Source organism: Catharus ustulatus, chromosome 1, assembly GCF_009819885.2.
Source record: "Catharus ustulatus isolate bCatUst1 chromosome 1, bCatUst1.pri.v2, whole genome shotgun sequence".
Classification (NCBI taxonomy): Eukaryota; Metazoa; Chordata; class Aves; order Passeriformes; family Turdidae; genus Catharus; species Catharus ustulatus.
In genome coordinates, this window is record NC_046221.1 from 22,133,048 (window position 1) to 22,157,121 (window position 24,074).

The 24,074-nt window shown below is 42.2% G+C and overlaps 2 protein-coding genes across 3 annotated transcripts; one reads left to right on the forward strand and one right to left on the reverse strand.

The window, feature by feature from the left end:
* The first annotated feature begins 252 nt into the window (after positions 1 to 252).
* Positions 253 to 9,904, forward strand: ACBD7 (acyl-CoA binding domain containing 7). Its single transcript, XM_033058144.2, has 4 exons — positions 253 to 388; positions 9,252 to 9,369; positions 9,473 to 9,535; positions 9,623 to 9,904. Exons 1-4 carry the CDS (start codon positions 377 to 379, stop codon positions 9,694 to 9,696), a joined length of 267 nt encoding a protein of 88 aa, XP_032914035.1. The 5' UTR covers positions 253 to 376; the 3' UTR covers positions 9,697 to 9,904.
* A 77-nt stretch (positions 9,905 to 9,981) lies between these two features.
* OLAH (oleoyl-ACP hydrolase) lies at positions 9,982 to 23,999 on the reverse strand. Of its 2 annotated transcripts, XM_033058122.1 has the most exons (8): positions 23,915 to 23,999; positions 18,805 to 18,995; positions 15,280 to 15,411; positions 13,520 to 13,658; positions 12,841 to 12,940; positions 11,653 to 11,822; positions 10,626 to 10,711; positions 9,982 to 10,384 (listed from the first exon to the last, which is right to left on the reverse strand). In XM_033058122.1, the coding sequence occupies exons 2-8, from the start codon at positions 18,824 to 18,826 to the stop codon at positions 10,251 to 10,253; spliced, it is 783 nt and encodes a 260-aa protein (XP_032914013.1). In that variant the 5' UTR covers positions 18,827 to 18,995; positions 23,915 to 23,999; the 3' UTR covers positions 9,982 to 10,250. The 2 variants fall into 2 exon arrangements, with proteins under 2 accessions (XP_032914013.1, XP_032914021.1); XM_033058130.1 differs by lacking the exon at positions 18,805 to 18,995 and having other exon boundaries at positions 23,915 to 23,993.
* Between the last annotated feature and the right edge of the window lie 75 nt (positions 24,000 to 24,074).

Sequence of the window (24,074 nt, forward strand, 5' to 3'; positions counted from 1 at the left end):
CGCCGCTCCCTTGTCCTGGTGGGTGCCAATGGGCACAGTAGCAGCGAGTCCCTGTGTTCAGTGAGTCCCTGTGTGCAGTGAATCCCTGTGTGCTGTCAGCCCCTGTGTGCAGCGAGTCCCTGTGTGCTGTCGGTCCCTGTGTTCAGTCATTCCCTGTGTGCAGTGTGTCCCTGTGTTCAGTCATTCCCTGTGTGCAGTGTGTCCCTGTGTTCAGTCATTCCCTGTGTGCAGTGTGTCCCTGTGCCCTGCCGGCGCCGCTCGCTGCCGAGCTCAGGTCACGGGTCCGTCCCTCCCAGCCCCGCCGCGCCACCGCAGCCCCACTGCCGTCCCCGCCGGAGAAGGAGCGAGGCCGTTCCCTGCGCATCCTCGCAGCATCATGACCCTTCAGGTACGCACTTCTACATCTGCTGAGACACGGATGAGAGGAGAGGGATGCACTGTGCGTCTGTGTAATGCTGTGGTATTTCTTCGGCATAAAGATTTTTACTGCAAAATCAAGGTTACCTTGCGGCAAGGGAAATCTGCCTAAACCCTTGGAGCTTAAATGGTGCATTACTTCTCACAAGAGGAGGGTGATAAGCATGCTGGTTAATTTGAACTATCTGAGAACATGCATGAATTGTATTTCTTCAGGTGTGCATCTGAGCTTGCTAGGACTGAGTTAGACCTGGAAAGGTAGGTGCATACTTGTGTTTTTAGGATCTAGCTGGTTGCTTGGAGCTATTAAAGGAGGAGGGAAACTTCTAACACTGAGACGGTGTTATATGTGCATTTGGGAAGCATAAATAATTGTTAAGGAAGTTGTGTGTATTTTTTAGGGTGCATGCATCTTCGGACTGCTACATTTTGATAGGCTTGTGTTTTGGTAGGAGAATTTCTACTTTCTTACCTTCTGGCTACAGAGAGGGCATCTTTTCACGTTCTCACTGATTATAGCTTTAAATAGCTGTTGAGGAAATTGTCTTTATTGCTGGCTTTTAGCTTCCTGTCTTTGTGGGAAACTATGAACACTTCCCTTGGCCGTGCCCTGATGGATGGATTAAGCTGTTTTTCTTCTTTAGGCGTTCCTATTATCCCTTTCACTGCAAGATTTGCAAGCTCTTCTATCCCGGTCTCATTGTCTGCCTCAGCTTAGTTAGTGTGCATTTTGCAAAGAGTGAGCAGCACAGTGCTCTGACCTAGATGCAGGGAGTGCACTGCCAGCAGCTTAGCAATTTTCTTCTGAGCTGCAGTTATGTTGAATAGCACAGAGGTTTCATTGTGCTGTGTTACAGCTAAGAAGAAATCTCTTTCTTCAGTGGGTCAAAATTGCCAAATCCCAAACATAATGCCCTTTGCTTAATTAGAAGTCTCTGAAATTACAGTTTGTTTTATTCTGCCTTGAATTCACTCTAGAAGGTGAATTTATTCGCCTGATGATTAAGCAATGAGCCACAAATAATGATAAGAAAGAGCTGAATGCAGTATGATATGCTGCTCCTCACCAGTATACACTTTCACATAAAAATCAGTGGTTGAAATTTTAAGATACCGTACACATTCTGCATTAGACATTACAGAACTTTTGTCCACATTGGTTTGGTTTACAGTTACCAACCATATCCATAAATTTATTGAATCTAGCTGTATGGGAATTAGGAAAGATGGATAAAATAATGTTCTCATTAGTGAGGCTGTAAAATATTTGTAAGTTTTGCAAGGCGGTGAAATATTCTGCTGTAAATGAAGAATTCATTCAACCTTTTTTTCTTTGCAAAAAGGCACAGTGTCTGATAATAGTCTGAAAATTTGTTCTTTTCTCTTTAAGGCTGGTGTGTATGTTTATCTCTGTATATATTTTTATGCTTTTTGTCTGAGGAGTTAAAGGGAATTTTATCAGCACATGATTAAAAGGAAATTATATTTTTACAGGCTGCCCATAAGCATGTTGTGTAAGCACTCAAATCCTAAGCAACAGTCTGTGCAGAATGATTGGCTAGTGGGGGACAAAGAAAGAAAAGTTTAGTATTTAGATTTCATTTCTGCACATTTCTTGCTCTGTGAGATAAGCATTTGCAAATTTTTTAACTATCTTGTGATATTTGCCTATCATAGATGGAACTAGAATAAAATTATAGGGAGATAAGGTTATTAACTTAATGGTTTACTTACAGTAAATTCACGAATACAAGCCGCACTGAATGTAAGCCGCATCTCTGGGTGTTGGCAAACATTTCGGTTTTTGTCCATAGATAAGCCGCACCCGAATATAAGCCGCTTTGTCGTTCGCAGCGAGGACCTGCGTGCAATTATTAACAGAACCGCGGGAGGGCGGGGTTTACTGGCTGAGCTAAGGCTGTGCAGGCTCGGCCCGCTAGGGGCCGCTGACAGGGCCAGATGGCCCAGCCCGGTGCTGCTGCTCGGGGCCGGCCGCCGCTGCCCCTGGGCTCGGTCACCCCGGGTCGGCGCTGCCCCGCGGTGGCAGGCAGGGACGGAGCTTCCCCTGCTCCTACGGCAGCGGCGGCGGGCGGGGACGCAGCTTTCCCGCGCCCGTGGCGCCAGCGGCGGGCAGGGACGGAGTTTCCCCGCTCCTGCCGCGGCGGCGGCGGGCGGGGACAAAGCACCCCGTCGGCTCCCCGAGCCGCGGCAATGGCTGCGCGGGGCTCCCGCCGGCTCCCCGGGCCACAGCAATGGCGGCGCGCGCTTCCCCCTCCTCCCCGGGCCACGGCAATGGCAGCGCGGGCTTCCCCCCCCCTCCCTGGGCCGCAGCAATGGCGGCGCGGGCTTCCCCCCCCCTCCCCGGGCCGCGGTAGGGGCGGCCCGGGTCCCCCCTCTCCTCCCCAGGCCACGGCAATGGCGGCGCCGGGCCCCCCCCGTCTCTCCCCTGGGCTGTGGCAGAGGAGGAAAGAGAGCTCTCCTGCCTCTCTCCCCGCCCCCCGTGCTGCCTGCAGGGAGCCAGGCTCCACCCGCGGTGCAACAGAGTAGCGATTTGTAACAATCGCAAAATGCCGACTTTGCAGCTGCTCGGCTCAGCACTCTGGCAGGCACTTCTGAGGTTGTATTAGCCGCTCCTGATTATTAGCCGCATTTCCGGTTTAGGAGCAAAATCTTAGTCAAATTGGTGTGGCTTGTATTCGTGAAATTACTGTAACTTATTTTTTAATCTTTTATCTTGTACAATTGAACAGGGCTTCTGGTTCATTCTTACTGTGAAGTTGTCATGGTTTAACACCATCCAGCAAATAAGTGCCATGCAGTGTCTTGCTCTCTCCCCCTTCACCTGCAGCGGGATGGGGAGGAGAATTGGCTGTGGGGAGAAGGGGGAGGAAGCAAAAACTCATGGACTGAGATAAGCATAGTTTAATAATTTTTTAAAAAGTAAAATATAATACTGTGATAGTAGCAATGAGAGACAGAGAGAGAGCCCAGGAGATGCAAGTGTTGCACAGTATGATTGCTCACTACCCACTGACCAAGGCCAAACCCATCCCTGAACAGCGATCAGTCCCTCTTGGCAAACTCCTCTCAGTTTATGCACTGGGCATGATGTTGTGTGGTGTGGAATATACCTTTGGCCAGTTTGGTCAGCTGTCCCAGATGTGTTCCCCCCTTCCCCAGGTTCTTGTGCAGTTCCTCACTTTCAGAGCATTAGACACTGAAAAGCCCTTGGCTCAGTGCAAGCACTACTCAGCAACAACCAAAACATCAGTGGGTTATCAACATAATTCTCATCCTACCTCCAAAACACTGCGCTGTACTGGGTACTAGGGAGAAAATGAGCTGTACCCCAGACAAAACCAAGACAGAAGTTTAGATCAGAAAACAATTCCAGACATGTGAAGGATTTCCACAGATTTGAATGGTCATTGTCCATCAGTGCTGGCAGCGGCTCACATGCAGTAGTAACTTATTTAAACTTTAAGCAATGTGGCAACCTAGTTATGGTTTATTATTGATACCAGTTCTTAATCTTACAGTTAACAGAGCATGAATCCTGCTTTTGTTTGCACATATGTGGATAATACTGAGATGTCTGTGATGGAGAACTCAGTCATAGGTGTAGTCAAGAATGTCACATTTCTGATATTTGGATTAATAATGAAATATTTATTTTAATAAGATTGTACTTATAAAAAAACCTTGAGCAGTAGGTAATCACATTTATTTTCATAAATAAATGTCCATCCCTTTTATATATCTGTACCAATAGTGTGACTTTAAATGCTTTGCTTTGAGGAACATCAAATATATAGTTCCAGATTCTTTGGACCACTGTGTTTAATTACTTGGTAAGGTAGTTTGTATTGCTGGTTTTGTTTCCCCTTGTTAAATGCTTCTCCATTATAAATGCTGTACATCTATTAAAAAGAATGTTGTTAGTGCATAGGAGTTTTTGTGATTAGACTTGTCTTGCTGCCTTAGTACAAAACTCCCTCATATCCTAATGCTGCAGTGCCTGGAACACTGCAGCAGCGTGGCTGGAGTGACTCAGGGGGAGGCTGGGATGTAAATTCAAAGCATGTGAGTTCCTCTGCAATCTCCATGTCCTTGCCTCTTCCCTGAGGTGAGCACAAAGTGGGACAGGCCTGTTTTCATGGAAGGATAAGCACCTGACTGTCAAAAAAAGCCCTCTGAGCAGTCTCATGGGGAGCGAGGGTTTAGACTCCTGCTTGTGGCAGTGTCTGTCCCCTCCCTGCTCCCAGGCTGAAGTCACCCTTGCTGTGCCTAAGACACAGGGCAAGCAGTGCCCTTCTGCCCCAAACCCTGAATTCCTTCCCTGTGCTGGTGTGACTACCTGGCCTCAAACACATGGGTTCACCATTCTGGGTTTGCTGCTGAAAGGAAGAATAGTGTTATTTACTTACAGTAATTTCACGACCATAGGGCGCACCGGACTATAAGGCGCACCCCCCAGGAGTCGGCAAAATTCGCGACTTTGTAGATCAGATAAGGTGCACCGGACTATAAGGTGCACTTTTTTTTGCAGCGAGGCTCCCCCCGTGCGGTTTCTGGCCGAGGCCCCGCCTCAACCCAGCAGCCATGGGCCCCCAAGCCCACCTGTATCCGGCGGGGCTGGGGCACGCCCGCCGCTGCTCCGTGCCGCCTCTCCGGGGCCGGGCTATGGCCGCCGCCCCTCCGTGCCCCTTCACGGGGCCGGGGCGTGCCTCTGGAGGGGCGCCTCCACCTCCACGGGGCCGGGGTGTGCCCGTCGCCACTCCGCCCCGCCTCCACCTGGCAGCCATGGCACTGCCGGCTCCCCCCACGGCTCACAGCTCTCACTTCCGGGTAGGCAAATTTTTTGAACTTTGTCCATCAGATAAGGCGCACCGGACTATAAGGCGCACTTCTGGGTTCCGAGGAAAAATTTAGTCAAAAGGGTGCGCCTTATAGTCATGAAATTACTGTACTTATTATGGCCCTCAGCAATTTTTGATGAAAAATTAAAAATTAGCTTAACATCTGAACTTGTTGAAGCATTTCAGGTGGTTGTAGCAAATCCAGGTACAGTTGCTGTGCAGAAGGAGACCAAGAGACAACACAGAATATGAAGAAAAATTAAAATTTCAAGACTTTCATGAAAGCAAATATTAACATTACAAAAAAAACCCCAAACCTGAGAAGGGATGCCATTTCAACGTTATTGATTCAGCTTTTATATGTAGTGTAGAGCACACAATTTTGGTTTATCTAAATTACAAATAACATATATACATAGCATATGAATGTATTCTGAGCCTTTTGGTTCTTTATTCTAGGAAAATCCTGTATTTGTTTTGCAGCACTCTCAAATACTTGGTAAAAAACCCAAAAAACTGCAGTTTTCTTAAAAGAAATCAGACACAAAAAGTTGGACTTAAATCTTCATGTTTTTCTATGGTTCTATGGTATAGTTGCATTTTAGTAACATTGATAACTATTTTTATTAAAACAGGAACAAACTACATAAGTAATTACATGTTTCAGCATATAAAATTTTAGATTTTAGAATATAATTTGGAAGTAATTTAATCTAGACTTTAGAGCAGAATCATATACATTATTGAATGACCAAGTGTCAGGTCTTTAAGAAGGCAAATGGCACTTGGAATCTGCCTAATTCTCAGAAGGATTGTTATATTTAAAGTAGAACAGCAGCATTTCTCAAACTTAAAATAGTCATTATGAATTTTAGCACACCAATTCTTCTCTGTACTCCTCCATGTGCTTCTGGGCATGTGGTTCAGGGAGGCCTTGCTGGGAATCTCCAAGAAACTTCTGCTTGTCAATTATGCAAACAGTGAGGTTCTCACTGAGTTGGAAGATTATTTATTAAAAAGCATCTGCATTGCTGCAGGATTTTTGTCTTTTCCTTTCATTTCACTTTAAGGGTGCTATGAATGGACAGATCTAGAGATGTGTATTGTCATCATGAATCCTTCCCATCTAATGTTTTGTGAATGTACAGCTGCAGTTTAAAGAATATTCAAGATTTAATTGCTGTTTTGCAGGGAGCTAGAATGCCCTTTTAATCACACATCATGATTTTTAAAAAACATTCCATTTAAATGCACATCTCTGCCTGCTGCTCCTTGTTGCAGTGCTGCTGTTACAGATGTACATCCTCTGTGGTGAGCACTTCTGTTCTTAGAAGACTTGTGCTTTGCCTTTGTGGGTTTCATATAGCAATTCAAACTTGGCAAAAAAATTAGAAATTCCTCAGAAGTTTGCATCTGGCAAATCTCATTAGCCAAGCTAAATTTCCAGACCAAAATAAAAATTAGTTCCATCTCAGGAGGCAGAGGTGACTCATTTGGTGGTAGAGTGGCCAGCTTTCTGTGCAGGAAGCTGCGGTGCACTCAGCTACCTGTCCTTAACCTATTTTGCCTGCTGCTTCTGTCTTACTGCAGTCAGCAGCTGCTGGGTCCTTATGTCAATGAATATGGAGCTTCATGATTGCAGGAAGGGGCCTTTTTGTGAGGAAAGATGCTTGAACATCCTGCTCTAATGAAATTACCACTAATTTTTCCTTCATAAATTTAAAAGCAGAAATAACCCTTCTCTTGTACTTTCTCTCTGTTTAAATACAGAATGCTGTAGTGAACTTAGCTCTCATTCATATTTGCTTGTTTCCATCACCTGGTCCACTCAGCACAGTCACTTGCCAAGGAGAAAGGCATTGGTTAAGGAAACAAACATGCACTAGGTTTTCTTATTAAAAACAAACCAAAAAAAAAAAAAAAAAAAAAAATCTTTCCTGTAACTAAAGGGAAAGGTGGTATAAAGAAGCACAGGTAATGCCTTCTGAGGTAATGCCAGGATCTCAGTGATTTAAACAGAGCCACAGTACTCATGCTGAAATCATTGGTCACTTTTACACTTTTACACAAACTTTTAAGTTGGTGCTGGCCAGATGCCAGGCACCCACCGAAGTCATTTACTCACTCTCTTCTGCAGATGGACAGGGGAGAGAAAATGTAATGATGGGTTTGTGAACTGAGATGTGACCAGGACAGAGATCACTCATCAAATACCATAAAGGGCAAAACAGGCTCAACTTACTGACATAAAGTGAATTTATTACTAACAAAATCAGAGTAGAATAATGAGAAGTAAAACAAGCCCTTACAAACACCTTCTCCCCACTCCTCAGCTGTACCCCTCTACTCCAGCAGTGCAAGGGGACAGGGAATGGGGATTATGGTCAGTTCATCACCCAAGGCTTCTCCCACTGCTCAGGGAGAGGAGTCATTCTCCTGCTGCACCATGGGGTTCATCCCATGGGAGACAGTTCTCTGCATTGTGAGCTCATCTCAGGAGCAACAGCTCCCTGTGACCTGCTGCAGTGTGAGTCCATCCCATGGGATCAGTGCTCCCCAAACTGCTGCAGTGTGAGTCCATCCCATGGGATCAGTCCTCCCCAAACTGCTGCAGTGTGAGTCCATCCCACGGGAACAGTCCTCTGCAAATTGCTGCAGTGAGTCGCTCCTCTACAAGGTGCAGTCCTCCAAGGACTCCAAGGAGCAGGGCCCCTCTCTCCATGGGTCTCCCACAGGGTCACAGCCTTCACAGGCATCCACATGCTCTGGTGTAGGGCTCCTCCAGAGGCTGTGGGTGGATCCCTGCATCTCCACGGCCCTCCACGGGCTGTGGGACACAGCTGCCTCCCCATGGGCTGCACCAGGGACTGCAGGGGAATCTCGGCTCCGGTGCCTGGAGCACCTCCTGCCCTCCTCTGCACTGACCTTGGTGTCTGCGGGGCTGTTTCTCTCACATTCTTGCTCTGCTCTTCTCTGGCTGTAGTTACAACCGCACAACCACTTATTTTATCTTACACCTGTTACCACAGAGGTGCTACCACCATTTCTAATCGGCCCAGCCTTGGCCAGTGGCACATCCATCCTTGGAGCCACCAGGAGTTGGCTGTGCTGGACATGATGGAAGCTTCTGGCAGCTTCTCATGGAAGCCACCCTTGTAGCCTCCCTCACTACCAAAAACCAGGCCATTCAAAACCAATACAGCTAGTTTGTACATATTAAATATGTGTGCAGGATATACTGTGCTTCTGCAAATGCAGATCCAACTCAAAAGCTAAAATAATTGTTGAAACCAGCATACAGCATGTTAAAGTGCTTGTATCATTCTACATTAGAGTAATGCAGTGACCTGATGTGTCTGTAGTAACTCTACAAAATCTAGCTCCCTCTGAAATGTTCTAGGCATGAAAACCAAACCTTAACCTGAGACTTGCTTCATAGTGAGAACAGCCTCAGGTTGATGTGAATGTGTGATTCACAGTCATGAAATGAGTGAATTTACACTTTACTGTGGTGCTCTCCTGCATTTCAGAGTTGGCTGTGGAAGGTGGTCCTGGCAGTAGCTGATCTCTATGAGGTACCTCTGTACCAGCCGTTGGTCACCTACTTTCCTGTCACAAGAGTGGTGAAAACGGAGGGTGAATTGGGCAGTACCACTCAGAGGGGATTTGAGCTCTACCACTTGAGCCAACACAGTGCAAGCAAAACAATTCAGAGATTACTGTGGGGTGTAAAGTTCATACCTGCAGTGTCACTCTAAAAGACATATACACCACATAAACATAGGCTGCTTGCCCCTGTCAGCCATACAAGCCTATATCCCTTTCTAACATTTATGAAGCTTCTTTCATGGGAAGAAGCCTTGTCTCATCGCTAAACCCAAGTGAGTCATTGAGAATATCTAATGATACTACTGTGTGTCTTATAACTCATATTTTAAATACACCCATTGAGAACACTTTCTGTTCTTTCATCAGGCTGACTTTGATGGTGCTGCAGAAGATGTAAAAAAATTAAAAACAAGACCAACTGATGAAGAACTGAAGGAACTATATGGATTCTACAAACAGGCTACTGTTGGAGATATTAATATTGGTATTACTATATATACTTCACTTTTACTCACATATTTTGAAAAAATCAAGTTAATGTTATGTACATCTGCATGATAACCAAAGCTATGCATTTGTTTTGGCAGAATGTCCAGGAATGCTAGATTTGAAAGGCAAAGCCAAATGGGAGGCATGGAACCTGAAAAAAGGTGTTACACCAATTAAATTTACATCCTGTAGTCAAGTTTATAGGATGACAAATGAGGAAAGATAATGACTCCTACTTTCCTTTGCAGGTCTATCAAAGGAGGATGCCATGAATGCCTATATCTCTAAAGCAAGAGCAATGGTAGAAAAATATGGAATCTAGAATATTCAAAATAATTCCCACTAATAATTAACTCTTCAGTAGCTGATGAACTAACTCTGTTGAGAAAAATGTAGTACTAACTCCTTTTTGTGTAGTCTGACACTAATATCTTTTAAGCATCAGCTGTTTGACTTTAAAGGGTATTTACATATATAATCTATTTTTAGCTTGTATATTAATCTAAATAAATTTGAATTTAATTAATTAAGCTTTGTGTGAGAATTGTGTATTTTTGTGGGTATTAAATTATATTCGGCATTTTGACAGAAGAAGCAAACAGAGAAGCTCTAACAGTTAAATAACATAGACATGATTTTTTTGCAAACAAGGTTATGGAATAAATTGAAGAGTTTGTACATGTGCAAGAGAAGAAGGAAAATATGAAACCTTTTTTAAGGCCCAAAGCCAAGGTTTGTTTTTAAATAAATCAGGAAAACTCCCCCTTATAAAGGATTACAGATGAGGAACAGAACAACTTTTAGGCATAACTGCATGCAATGTAGAGAAAGAAGTGACTTATTATAAATTGCTGCTATTAAAATTGAGGGAAATACTCATAGATCAGCATTTTCTATGCATGTTGTGATATGTTTTATCAAGAAACTTTCATTAGATGGTTTCAGCAGATAAAAGTGATCTCCAGGTAGCTCATAAAAGGAAATAACTCCATTTGTTAGTTCTTGCCAACCTAAAAGAGATATTTAAAGTGTTAGAGAAATGTTAACTATTGTGATAATTTTTTATTACTATTTCAAACTTATTATTTAATTATTATTTTAAATCCCATATCATCTTTTTGGTTCATAAATTAAAACTGCTCTGTTGATTTATTTCCTTTAAGGAGATAGACTCTAGAAAACTCTAATTAACAGGTGCAATACAACAAGAAAATGTGTAAATACATGAGAAAAGCCATTTAAGCAAAGTACCTTGTACATCATATATTTTATCATCAGACCCACGAAAGCAGGTAACATCACAGGAGAAGGGGGAATTCATGTCTGCCTTCTCAAATCTGTGAACATAAAAAGTAGTCATAAAACATTCCATAAGATACCTGTATTTGGAATTTGCTTCCATATACAAAAAGAGATTTTTTGTTCTTGTCCAAAACTTAACAAATTTCAGGAGCTGGATTATACAGGACATCAGGAGAAGAAAATGCTACATATTGAAGTTTTTTAGCTCCTTACCCTACTGCAATTAGATCTAAAATTGTAAAGAAGGAATGACTCAACAGTTAGGAAAAAAAAATAGCCTCAACCTGCAATACAAATTCTCACCTACAATAAATAATGATATTACCTACTTATATACAGGTTCCAACATTTCAGCATCTTTCAGTGTCAGGTTCCTAAGACCAAAATGGGTCCCACATCCAAGAGTATGCTTGTTTTTGCCAAGGTAAGAGAAGCCTTAACCACTCAGCTACAGGAGCTGCATGTCCAGTGGGGACAGCAGTTAGGACACAGGAGTTCATTTGCTGTCTGGGTGCCCAGAACAAAGGGATTCTTTTCTTCTGGTTAGGCTAGAGGACCTTGGATCTGGAGGCTACAGTGTTCCTGAAGCACGATGAGCTGAGATTGTTAATCTCAGAAAACAATAAAAGACATGAGAATATTCTCTTTTAGTAGCTGCTAACTTTGGATCCTAGGTAGTACTGTAATTCTGTCATGACAGGTTCACTATTGCAGTAACAGCTGTGGTTGCTGCAGTATGCAGTGTTTTATCTAGGGCTTAAATACTAGAAAACAAATAGAAAAGCACACAAGGAAAAAAACTATGTTTAGTGTTTCTTACTCTTTTTATAACAGAAATAAGAGTAAGTTACTAAGAAAGAAAAAAGAAAACCTAACATGATCAGACAGAAGTAAAAATGAAAAATACAAATACAATGTAAATACAATAAAAACGTGAAATACAAGTACTAAAGTAATACAAAGTTGTAAAACTTACGAAAACGTCCTAAAAACTTCAGCATCTCCTCTGAAGGCTAGCGCTATATTTCTCCTAATGTCTTCATTAGGTGGAAGCTCAAAATTTCCTCCTAGCATCCCCACATATGCAAGAAGTTCACTCTTTCTATCAGGCACGGGTGTGCTTTTGAGGGCAAGATGTGCTGCAGACTGTCAGTACCAAGCAAAACAGATCAGGTGTTGTATATAATATACTTTAAATAATATTTTAATTAAAATTATTTTAGTAGAAAGTACAGTAATTTTCCATCTCCAGAATATGAGGGCTGATTTGTTCAACATTCACAGAGAATACTTCATGGAAAGGATTAGTAGACTGTGCTCACTGAAATTACAAATTATGAGTGAGCCAAGTACTCTCTACTTCTGAAACTTATACAGACAAATAACTGTTAATATTATTTTGTTCAAGCTTGACTCTTACTATTGAAATACAACTAGTAAAATAATGTAAGAGAAAGAAAAACCTAGCACGGACATAAATCTGGCTAATGTAGAACTGAAGAGACCAACTGATTATGGAACTTTGCAGGAATAACAATTGCTTCCATGAATCACTGGCTCGTACTCAAGACTGCTAAGAAGCATTAGAAACTGAAGAACAGAAATAGCAAATGCTGAGTGAGGATGGGAATGGAAAACTGCCACTTCACTACTGTTTTTCTGAGAAAGAACTAGCAGAACTAGCAGAACCTCAGAAAAAAACAGATGAAAAATCCTACAAAAAATGAGGAGAGAGGAAAAAAAAATTGGACAAATTTATTGAGGGCTGGTGCAGCAGGTTTATGAAAGAGTAGGTCAAGACAATTATTTCATACATTAAACAGTAAGGGGGACCACTTAGTATTTTGGTTTGATTACTTTTGAGTTTAAAGCCAATGACCATACTAAATAACACAATATTCAAAATATTTTAGTTTAAGGATTAGTTAGTTTAAGCATTAATTAGTTCAGGCATTAGTTTAAAGAGATTGTTCTCCCAAGGCTAAGGTTAGCAGTAGTGACTATGTATTCTGCATCTACCTCAGAACACTTTTCACTCCATGGATTCTGAAGAAAAGTTGATTTTTTATTAAAACTACTCTGCATACCATACTCAAATATTATTTTTACTCTTAATATCTAACTTATGGTTCTGTTTCATAATGTTAATGATTCTGTAGCTTACATTTGGGGCATGTGCTGCTGACATAAAAAGATGGACTGGCTCCAGTCCGTACTTTTCTTTCAAATGAAGTGCAACTGCAAAACTCACGTAAATTCCAAGACTGCAGCAAAAGAAGAAATTAAAGCAAAGTAAGTAAAAACTTACATAAAAACTGGAAAATATAAACATAGTTTTAATTTCAGTGCTAACTGGTTATCTTGAACAGTTACTGAAACTGTATATGACATGCAGATTATAATGATATTAGTTAATTGACATGAAGTATAGTTATATTCCTAGTCTAATTTTGCAAATAAGACCTTTTCATAGTCTCTCTTTGTTTTAATTGTCTCCTTAGTTTTCAATAAGAGCAGTTATTTTGAATACTTGAGACTCAGCAATATTTAAAATCTGTGTTTCATGAATGGTTCACCCCCTGCATTCATTTAGGTCAAGCTCTGACACAAATATTAACAATAAATGCAATTTTAATTGATTAGAAACACGTGTTCAGATGTTGTGTCTGAAGGTACAAATAAATAAATGACCAGAGTCTTTGAGAGAAACTGCATGTTTTAGGATGACTTGACAGAAGATCCTTGCAGAAGTATATTTTTCCTAAAGGTTTTGCAACTCTACTTCTAGAGCTCAGAAATAGAAGCTCCTTCACCAGGGTATCTAAAAATGTATACATTTTTACCTGTGAGCAAAAAATGCAAACGGTTTTTCTTTCAATTCTTTTAACAAAACACTTGTGATCTCATTAACTAAGCTTCTCATGTCTTTTGGAAAAGGCTCCCCAAGACGAGTTTCTCTTCCAGGAGGCCTTATGCAGAACACTGTAGAAGAGGTGAAGGAAGAGAGGGAAAAGAATTTTAGTTATTTCAAATAGATACAGTAAAATAATTTAAATTATGTTTTTAAATTATTCTGCAGAATATACATACTATTTGAATTAATCATTCTTACAGTTGATACTGTGCCCTTGCTTGCTATTGCTGCTATTGTGATTCAATCCTGCAAGAGATTAGGTTTCCACCCTTTCTTTAGTCTCAAATCTTGTCCCTCCAGTTGATTTGCATTGATAAATGCCTTGGGACATCCACAAGATCCTGATTTCAGGTGTGGTTTGAAAGCAACTTTATTGTTATAAGTTTTTACAACAACCACAAATTCATTAATTTCAATAACAGTAATTTTGAGGGTTGTGTAAAATATATGCTTTCAAAGGCAGCATTAGTAAGCGAAACTATACTAGAATGGTACAATGCCTGTTTTCTTCTTTGTCAGCTCTTCAGCACTGCACACTGCAAAATGTGGAATCAGTGCAAATTGGTGGATATTTACATTTATATTTATTTATAGTTATTTCTATTTAGGAGGAAATTTTACATGTTTTTATTATTTTCCTTTCAAAATTGAGGATTTTCCTCTCATTGCTTAGTGAAAGGAATGAATTGATCAGAAAAAATGTTGATTTTTTTCAAATCTTCTTGACATCATGCATACTGCCAGTTATGTAGAAGTAATGGGTCAGACACAAAGTATTTAGAAGAGACAGACTAAACCACAACTTAATACCACATATAGCAGTACAGAAAAGTTTGCATCTTCTATACTTTCTACAGAAACCATCTCTGAAAGAACATGCTGTGCCCTGACTTTATTCATCTGCATCTGTACTTGGTCCTAAGCCATTTCCTTAGTGCTTTCTTGGAAGCAGTTCCAGACGACAAAACCTTTTTCTTTCTTCTTTTTTGTTTCTTCCCCTAATTTCAAGGAAGATTCAATGTGCAACTGCTTACCAGAAACTATACATGCATTTAGAGGACTGGTAAAACTGAATGGCTATGCTCATGAATATGAAATTATTTTTTTCTTTGTGGAAGGTTTGGAAAATGGCCTTGGTTTCTCTTCAAATAGGTCAAGCAACAGATCTTTTTAGTGCTGATATATCTTGTGAGCAATGAGAATTACTTCATAGTGTAACTAAATGTCATTTCATTGTTATAAAATTCATAGATTAAATTTCAGTTTTGATACAAGAAGTCCAAACACTGGATAAGGGATACTCTGCAGCCTCTCAAAAATATTTCTCATATCTTCACTGTTAACCTTGCTGGCTTATAAGACTGGCTTATCAACAATATTCAGTGTATTTCTGTTTCTGAATTATACCAATAGTTTCTGAAGCAGTCAAGCATACTATACTTCTGTGAAATGTAGCTCTGAGGATATATTTTTTCCCCCAAGTGAACATAATTTGATTCAAGGTGGTACAGAAAATGTACCCTAGTGGAAATGCTAGTTCCTAATGAATTCTAGTTCCTTCCTTTCTGGAGAAGACACACTGGATAAAGATTGTGGTGCTCTCAAGACTATTATACTCAATTTTAAAAACTTGGCTATTGTGTATTTCAGAATTGCTTAACTTCTACTATAACTACCAAAATGACTAACCTTCAATTGAGTCGTTGAAGAGTCTGCCCCACTGAGCAAGTTGTGAAGTTCCACCTCCAGCCCACGGAAAGCAAATCAGTCTACAAAGAGCATTTGGCTTTTTTTGTACACAAGCAACCAGCTTTTCCATTTCTTAAAAAAAAACAAAAAAAAAACAAAAAAAAAAAAAGAAAACAACATATCATTCTAGAACAAGACTCTTCAGATATAGGAAGATTAGAGTGAATTAAGTCTAAATTGAAACAACAGGGTGGAATAGTCTCTAACATCAAAACTGTGCTGCAACAGCTGTCTGCTAGATACAATATAATCTTCCAGCAACACTGTAAACCAGTTCTGCTTTTATAAATGATGGTAGAATAGTATTGGGGAATACCCTTAGTTAATATTTGCTAAGTCACTGACTACAATAAACATTACAAGCAGCACAATAAATTTTTAAGTGATTTCAGGCAGACCATTAAAAAACATAGGCTTTTAGAATATACACAAAAATAAAAGGTGCATCTGAAGAACTTAGAAAACACAAGGACCACCTAGTTCAACGTTCTCTCTGTCACAGTGGTAAAACAGATGTCAAAGGAACAGTAGGAGGTAGTTTCTTTATATATATAAAATGTCTATGAATTACTCTTTCATGTATTTTTCTTGTCTCCCTTGAACAGCTGGCATCCATGACATCCTCTTGCAATGAATTGCACAGCTCCACTAGCTGATGCACAAAGAATGAATCCCTTTTTAGTTTTAAGCTGACTCCTACAAATTCATTTCATGGACACAGGGTAGTACAGTAAAGAGAGTGAATAGTGCACCTCTCGGGGCTTGAGCATTTCTGAGCTCTTCTGTCATATTGTCTCAGCCCTCAAACTTTTCTTTTTCCTGAATGAAAAGGCCTGGCTGTGTTAAGTATCCTTCATATCCATCATCACTGCCCATCACTGGACTTCTAATTTTGTTACATTCTGTTGAGATGGTGGAGTAACCAGAGCCACATTCAGCTTTATCACAGCAGCTTTGGTAGTTTTGCTTAGTGACTGATGGAAGCAACAGCTGAAGCAAGATTTATAACTACTTCTTCTTTCTTACTGTGAAGGGAAAATAGCATTGAAGATGCCAAGTGCATTGTCTCTACCATCAGACACTCTTTTTACTATCTGAAGAATAAAGCAATTATCTATAATTTTTATTCTTTTTTCCCAATTTTCTTGTCCTTCATTTCTGATTAGATTTGTGGATGTAAGTACTGAAGTGACAAAGTAGCACTTGTAGCTTGTGTCAAAAGAACCTGGAAACACCACATGCTTAGTGAAGATAAATTAATTAGAAATACAGCAATAGATAATTTTTATAAAATGTTTTTGCAAACATTGGAATAAATGTATTAAAAAGACTGAAAAAATACTGATCAGGAGATAGCAAGCAGCAAAATTCCATTTCCAAAATGCTGCAAATTATTAAGGGTATTATTTCTTGCCTTGAATATAGCTCAGTATATGCAAGGACTGATTGACCAGGACTGACAACAATAAAACACACAAACATTTGGAGACCTAGCAGGGTACAGAAAGACACTGCTTAGGCAGAGAGGCATAAATGTAACAGATAATGGGAATCTGCTCCTTTCATAGCCTTTCATAGAAGGTACATATAGCACAGAGAAGGCTGTGCATTCTACATTTTAACTACAGCAATCCACATGCAGTGGGAAGACCACATGAACACTCCACTTCCACACTATAAGAAATAAGCACATGTCTAAAACAGGCATGGGGTTTATAAACATCGAGGTTTGGCCTCATAATACAGTTATACAAAAAGTATTCAATTGGACTTGTCCACCAAATTGTTTACCAGAGACATGCAGTGGGTGCAAGACTTCACAGGGTTATTCCCATTCTTTTAAACACAAATATTTTTGTGTGATGATAGTAAAATCCTCATCACTGCTCACAACCAACTCTGTCTCCTTCAATCAGAAAGTTCTGCATTCACTACTGGTTATTCTGCATCCTGAGGGTGATGTCCCATCAGTTTGAGGTCAATTCCTATATCCACACCTATTGGCACCCAATCAGAAGAGAAAATTCTGAGTAGCAAGAACTCCAGGAAAACCATTCCAGGTGCTGTTTTCCTCACACAAGCTGAAATAGGCTAATAAGGTATGGAAACAAATGCCAGATTTCTTAGTCACAGGATGACCTACAGAAGCATTTGATGATGAGAACAGGAGTAAAACCATAGTCACAATCACAATCACCTTCGCTGCAAAGCAAACTGCTGCAGGAAGACAAAAATGGGGTGCAGAGAAGCGGTGAGGCTCAGAGTGACCTAAGTCAAAGCTGCAACTGAGATGCAGACTCGTCACCAGATGCAGATATGTCTGATCATGCTGCTGATGAGACAATCTGTTCCTTCCCAGCTTCTTGGAACATAATGCTCTACCCCAATCTGCCCCAACTCAGCACTAGCAACTACATAGCTATGCAGTAAGAGCACATTGTTTATCAAGCTGAAAACTAATCCGGTAGTTTAGTTTTCACCTACACCAGTCTCACCATCCTCCTGTTGAAAACGAAAGGAGCCTTTTATGACTTTTTGGAAGCTGTCACACACTTTTTCCAGCTGGACAGGTGCATGCTGATATTACATATACAGCCCCAAGGTTTGGATGTAAATGACACATGTGTGCTAACCTAATGGAGTAATTTGCCTTAAAGCATTATTTTACAACTCTGCCTGAAACAAAGAACCTGCAGAGGCTGTCTTACTGGTTTGAAAAATACATTCAGCCAATCTAATTTTCATTCACAAGAGAAAAAAAAAGGCCACAAACAAGAATGAACTATTACACGAATAAATAATCTTCTTTGGAGTACATTCAGTTGAATCTCAATTTATTTGAAATCTACGCATGATTAGGGAAATCTCTTTCTTTTTTCTCATTTTTTTTACAAGACAAGACAGCCATTAAAAAAAATTATCATTATTTCCAAAATGTCTTTGCATTTTCATCTACTTCCACCTTTTTGCCTTATGCCTGAGATCTAACTCAGACCCTATTACAACAGAGAGGATACATAAGAATTCTTCTGCAGAATCAAGATTTTCCTAGATTGTAAGCTTTTCAACAGAAACAATATTTTATTTTATTCTCTATAAACTTTAAGTTAGATGCATGATCTGATGAATTAATGGCAGAAGAATCTACTTTAGAGTGTTCACAATTAAAAATGATGTTTCCTTCTTGAACTATTGGCAAATAAATGGCTCAATCAGTGAAAAAAATAAACAAACACTGAACATTTTAAGAAAGTATTTCCTGGTTTTTATCTCTTCATGCTGAGAATAAGCTTAAAATAAAATTTTAGTTTGATAGAGAGCTGTATAAAAGCTTAAAAGAGCCATTATTTAAATCACAGAATAACTTGGGCTGAAGTGGACTCCTAGAGATCATATACTTCAAATCTTCTCTTGTTAGATGTTGAGTATCTCCAAGGATGAAGACTCTACAACCTCCCTTGGTACCTATGTTCCAGTGTTCAATCATGGCTCATGGCGAGGGTACTTTTCTTTCTATCTGTATATGCTTGTTGTCCCTTGTATCTGCAATTCTTCTGTCTTTTTGCTGGGTACATCCAAGAAGAATCTGGCTCTGTCCATTCTCTGCATGTCCTTCTATTAGGTAGGTGAAGACATCTTCATTTGGCACTCCCCTCCTAAGACAAAACCAATTATCTTAGTCCCTCCTGTACACCACCCACTCCAGTCACAATTGCAGGGAACCATGCCACACTCACTTCAGTATTTCAACACCCTTCTAATACAGCAGAATTTAAAATGGACCCAGATATGGTATACCAAAGAATTTTTGGATTATTTTTCAAAACATATTTTTGAGACAAACTTTCAGGGCATCATGAACTTTTTACATGAGCTTTATTTATTGTCATGGCACCACCTTATAGTATATGGTATTATATGTATTATAGAGTAAGTATAAGACAAGTATTAATTGAAAATACAATTGAAAACACAAGCGATTTTGCACTGACCAGCTGCTAGGGCAAATGGACCATCAGCCACACCCTGCAGGGAACAGAAAGCCAAAGGTAAAGAAACACCAAGTGCTTGCAGCAGAGGGCTGCAAGATACTTCCCCAGGGAAAATTTATTCTATAGTACACTGTCTAAAAATCTGTGGAATGAGTCTTTGTGAACTGCAGGAATGTGGTATTTTGCCAGTAGGGCAGTCCAGGACCTAAGGCCTCTCACGTACCCAGGCACTTGCAAACCATACATAGTAGACCTGTTTCATTTGCACACATGAGTTAACCCCTTTTCTGCAGATTCTGGAAGCCATGGAAAAAGCAACCCTATCCCCAGGTGGCAAGTAGATCCAAGTCTACTCCAAAAATTTAGATTTAATGTAGTCCATTCACCTCCCAGCAATAAGCACAGAAGTGGAATAGTGAGACTGGGAGTCAAATGATCTACTTCATGGTAGGTATTGAGTCTGTTATCGAAGCTGCTGGATTGTTTACACCTGGGTATGTATCTGAGACACTGGCTGGGAACATGGGAACTTCAACAGGTCAGGGCATTGACCACTTGGTATTTGCAATCCTGTAAAAACAGAGCCGTCAGACTGTAGGACAGTTAGGCAATGCAATCCTCTACTGATTTTATCTTCACAAGAGAAACGCAGTTTGTGTAACTGATAGACACTGATCTCTCAGTGTCCTAAACATTGTGACACAGCTGAAATTTTTTATTTCTGCATCTGCATCAGTACCTTGCACATTACTGTATCACACATGTTCTTACATGCGTTGTAATATTTATTACAGGTTTTTGAGGTTTATGGATTTATATCCCCAAAGGTTTTCCTACTCAGCAAAAAGCAGTAATGTGCTCTTCCATTTAAGAGACAGCAAAATGCATAAGCCACAGGAAAAAAAATGTGGGAAGCCATATCTCAGTAGCTCCTGAAAATACTGGTCTTTGCTTCTTGAAAAATAAAGACATAAGGCAATCCTTTGTCATTATCCCTAGATGCCATAAATTAACAGAAAAAAGTATGGCGCATACCCATTTTATTAGTCATATTTTTCCCAGTAACATATCTCTCATGGCTACATTTTTAGAAGACTATTTTCAAAATCAGTTAATATCATTGCTAACATCTAAAGGCTGCTGATGAAAAAAAAATTATGTGTCATTACCAACTGAAATAAAGTCCTTCAGAAAGCTGTTTACCCATCCCTTTACTTAGCCTTGAAAAAAAATATCTAGGACATTATTATAAAGAAATTTATTTGTGGGACACTTGCATCTGATAAGTTCAAAGCAACCCTAATGCAAAGTTATTGAAATAAATATTAAAGTCACACAACATGCATTCTCAACATGCTTCAAAAACAAACACAACAAAGAGCAGCATAATCTCCCCTCCTTTCCTACTCCTTCTGCTATCAGCCTAGTCCTGCTATGGTACAACCACATAATCTTTGCTCAGATGTTTGAAAAAATCATTTACAGTAATTTCACGAATACAAGCCGCACCAATTTGACTAAGATTTTGCTCCTAAACCGGAAATGCGGCTAATAATCAGGAGCGGCTAATATGTGAATAATTTTCTGACATTTACAACCTCAGAAGTGCCTGCCAGAGTGCCGAGCCGAGCAGCTGTAAAGTCGGCATTTTGCGATTGTTACAAATCGCTACTCTGTTGCACCGCGGGTGGAGCCTGGCTGCCTGCAGGCAACACGGGGGGCGGGGAGAGAGGCAGGAGAGCTCTCTTTCCTCCTCTGCCACAGCCCAGGGGAGAGACAGGGGGGCCCGGCGCCGCCATGGCCGCGGTCCGGGGAGGAGAGGGGGGACCTGGGCTGCCCCTACCGCGGCCCGGGGAGGGGGGGGGAAGCGCGCGCTGCCATTGCTGCGGCCCAGGGAGGTGGGGGGAAGCGCGCGCCGCCATTGCTGCGGCCCGGAGAGCCGACAGGAGCCCCGCGCAGCCATTGCCGCGGCTCGGGGAGCCGACGGGGTGCTTTGTCCCCGCCTGCCGCCGCCGCGGCAGGAGCGGGGAAACTCCGTCCCTGCCCGCCGCCGGCGCCACGGCCGTGGGAAAGCTCTGTCCCCGCCCGCCACTGCTGCCGTAGGAGCGGGGGAAGCTCCGTCCCTGCCTGCCACCGCGGGGCAGCGCCGACCCGGGGTGACCGAGCCCAGTGGCAGCGGCGGCCGGCCCCGAGCGGCAGCACCAGGCTGGGCTACCTGGCCCCGTCAGCGGCCCCTAGCGGGCCGAGCCTGCACAGCCTTAGCTCAGCCAGTAAACCCCGCCCTCCCGCGGTTCTGTTACTAATTGCACGCGGGTCCTCGCTGCGAACGACAAAGCGGCTTATATTCGGGTGCGGCTTATCTATGGACAAAAACCGAAATATTTGCCAACACCCAGAGATGCGGCTTATACTCAGTACGGCTTGTATTCGTGAATTTACTGTAGTTGAGAGAAAGAGCTCTAAAGGAGTCCATAGAGTTGAGTTGTGAAAGGTAGGAGAAATAAAACTGGAGATAAAAGGCACAGAGATGGCGCTAGGCAAGTAGTTCAACAATCAAGAGGAAAGACATCAATGTGGAAAAATAATTACCATCTCAAGGAAAAAAGTTAGTTGGGAGATTGCAACCTCCTGTTTAGTATCTTTATTGATAACCTAGATGAGGGAATTGAGTGCACCCTCAGTGAATTTAGAGACAACACCAAGTTGGGTGGGAGGGTGGATGTGCTAGAGGTCAGGAAGGCTCTGCAGGGGAATTTGGACTGGTTGGATCAATGGTTCAAGGCCAGTGGTATGAGATTCAACAAGATCAAATGCTGAGTCTTGCCTTGAGTTAAAACAACGCCATGCAGCACTATAAGCTTCAGGAAGAGCTCACTATATAAAGTGGAGGGAAGAAGGTGGAATGGGGGGACATTTTAAATGATGGTGTTTGTCTTCCCAAGCAGATTTTACATGTGACTGTGCTCTACTTTCCTTGGGACGGCTGAACACCTGCCCATGGGAAATAACAAATTAATTCCTTGTTTTGATTTGATTTGCTTTTCTGTGAGGCTTTTGCTTTCCCTACCCACAAGATTTCTAACTTCTACTCATACGATTCTCTCCCTGATCCCACTGGTGAGCGAATGAGTGAGCACTTGTTGCGTGGGGCTTGGTTGCTGGCTGGAGTTAAACCACGACATGAGGTAATGTGAAGCCATTTTGGCAGCAAAGAAGCAAACAGAAGGTGCCACTGCTGCAGATGCAAAGAGGAAAGAAGTCATGGAACATGGTGACATTTTGTTCTCAGTATGGTAGATTATGTCATAGAATTTTTTGTTAAACTTTTGTTTTTGAATCTGGGCTGAACTGTAGCTCTTCAACGCGCACCACCCAGGCACACAAGCAGGTATCAGAGACCCCTTCAATGTGCCAAATAGCAGTACTGGTGGTTGTCTCTGAAAGTACAGACCTCATTAACCATGGCAAATAGGGCTGGGTGGGCTTCACATGTCCTTCCCAATAAAAGTGGTGCTTCACCATGTGGTGCAACATTTGCTCCAGCATGTGAAGACTGCTCCAATTGCCACCCAGTCATTCTGGCTACTGCTTACTCCTGCTCCTGTGGAGTTGCAAGTCAGACCCCAGAGGCATTTCTCCCACAACACTCTGACAGGTGGCACAGAAACCCACCAGCCCAGACCTGCTCCACAGAAACACCCTTGAAGATTCCTGAGCTATTGCTCACCCACAAAGCAGTTGGGCCACTTACCCTGGGTGAGGAGCCCCTGGGCCAGCCAAGGCCTGATCTGGTCTCAGTCCTGCTAAGGCCACCACTGAGTTAAGAGCACAGCCCATGAGGGACAGCAGCTGTGAAGAGCCCCTGCCTCTAGTGCAGCCCCAGCTGCACTTTCTTTCCATGTCACAGATTCTGAGTTCTAAGGATCACTGAAGACCAACTCCTGACACTACACAGGACATCCCAGGAATCACACCATGTGCCTGAGAGCGTCTTCTAAATGCTTCTTGAATTCCAGTAGCCTTGGTGCTGCCACCAGTTTTCTGGGGAACCTGGTCCAGTGCCCAACCACTCTCTCGGGGAAAAACCTTTTCCTCACACCCAGTCTAAACCTCTCCCGACACAACCTCAGGCCATTCTCTTGTTTCCTGTCACTATACAGCACAGAGCAGAGATCAGTCCCTGCTCCTTCTCTTCCCCTCACAATGAAGTTGTAACTGCAGCGAGGTCTCCCCTCAGTGTCCCCCAGGCTAAAGAGACCAAGTGACCTCAGCCACTCCTCATGTAGCTTCCCCTCTAGGCCCTTCCCTATTTTCATAGCTCTCATTTGGAAGCTCACTGATAGCCTAAAATCTCTTTTATATTGTAGCACCCAGAGCTGCCCCCAGCACTCGAGGTGAGGCCGCCCCAGCTCAGAGCGGGACAATCCCGTCCCTGATGATGCTGTGCCTGATGCCCCCCAGAACAGGATTGGCCCTCCTGGCTGCCAGGGCACTACTGATTTATATCCAACTTTCCATCGATCAGGAACCCCAGGCCGATGGAAATGAGGTCTCCAGCCTCTCATTCCCCAGTCTGTACGTACGTCCAGAGTAGCCCTGTCCCAGGCGCAGACCGGCACTCGCCCTTACTAAACTTCGCACAGTTGGTGCCTGCCCAGCGCTCCGATTGGGCCGGGCGTCTCTGCGGGGCCCGTGTGCCTTCGAGGGAGGCAGCAGCACCGCCCGCTTCCAGCTGTCCTTTTT

Coding starts and splice junctions, on each gene's coding strand:
- ACBD7 (XM_033058144.2), top strand. Junction 9,370..9,472: donor TGTTGGAGATATTAATATTG/GTATTACTATAT, acceptor TTGTTTTGGCAG/AATGTCCAGGAATGCTAGAT. Junction 9,536..9,622: donor GGCATGGAACCTGAAAAAAG/GTGTTACACCAA, acceptor TTTCCTTTGCAG/GTCTATCAAAGGAGGATGCC.
- OLAH (XM_033058122.1), bottom strand. CDS start 18,826: ATGATTGAACACTGGAACATAG. Junction 11,823..12,840: donor CAGCAGCACATGCCCCAAAT/GTAAGCTACAGA, acceptor TGGTACTGACAG/TCTGCAGCACATCTTGCCCT. Junction 10,385..10,625: donor TAAAATATATGATGTACAAG/GTACTTTGCTTA, acceptor TATCTCTTTTAG/GTTGGCAAGAACTAACAAAT.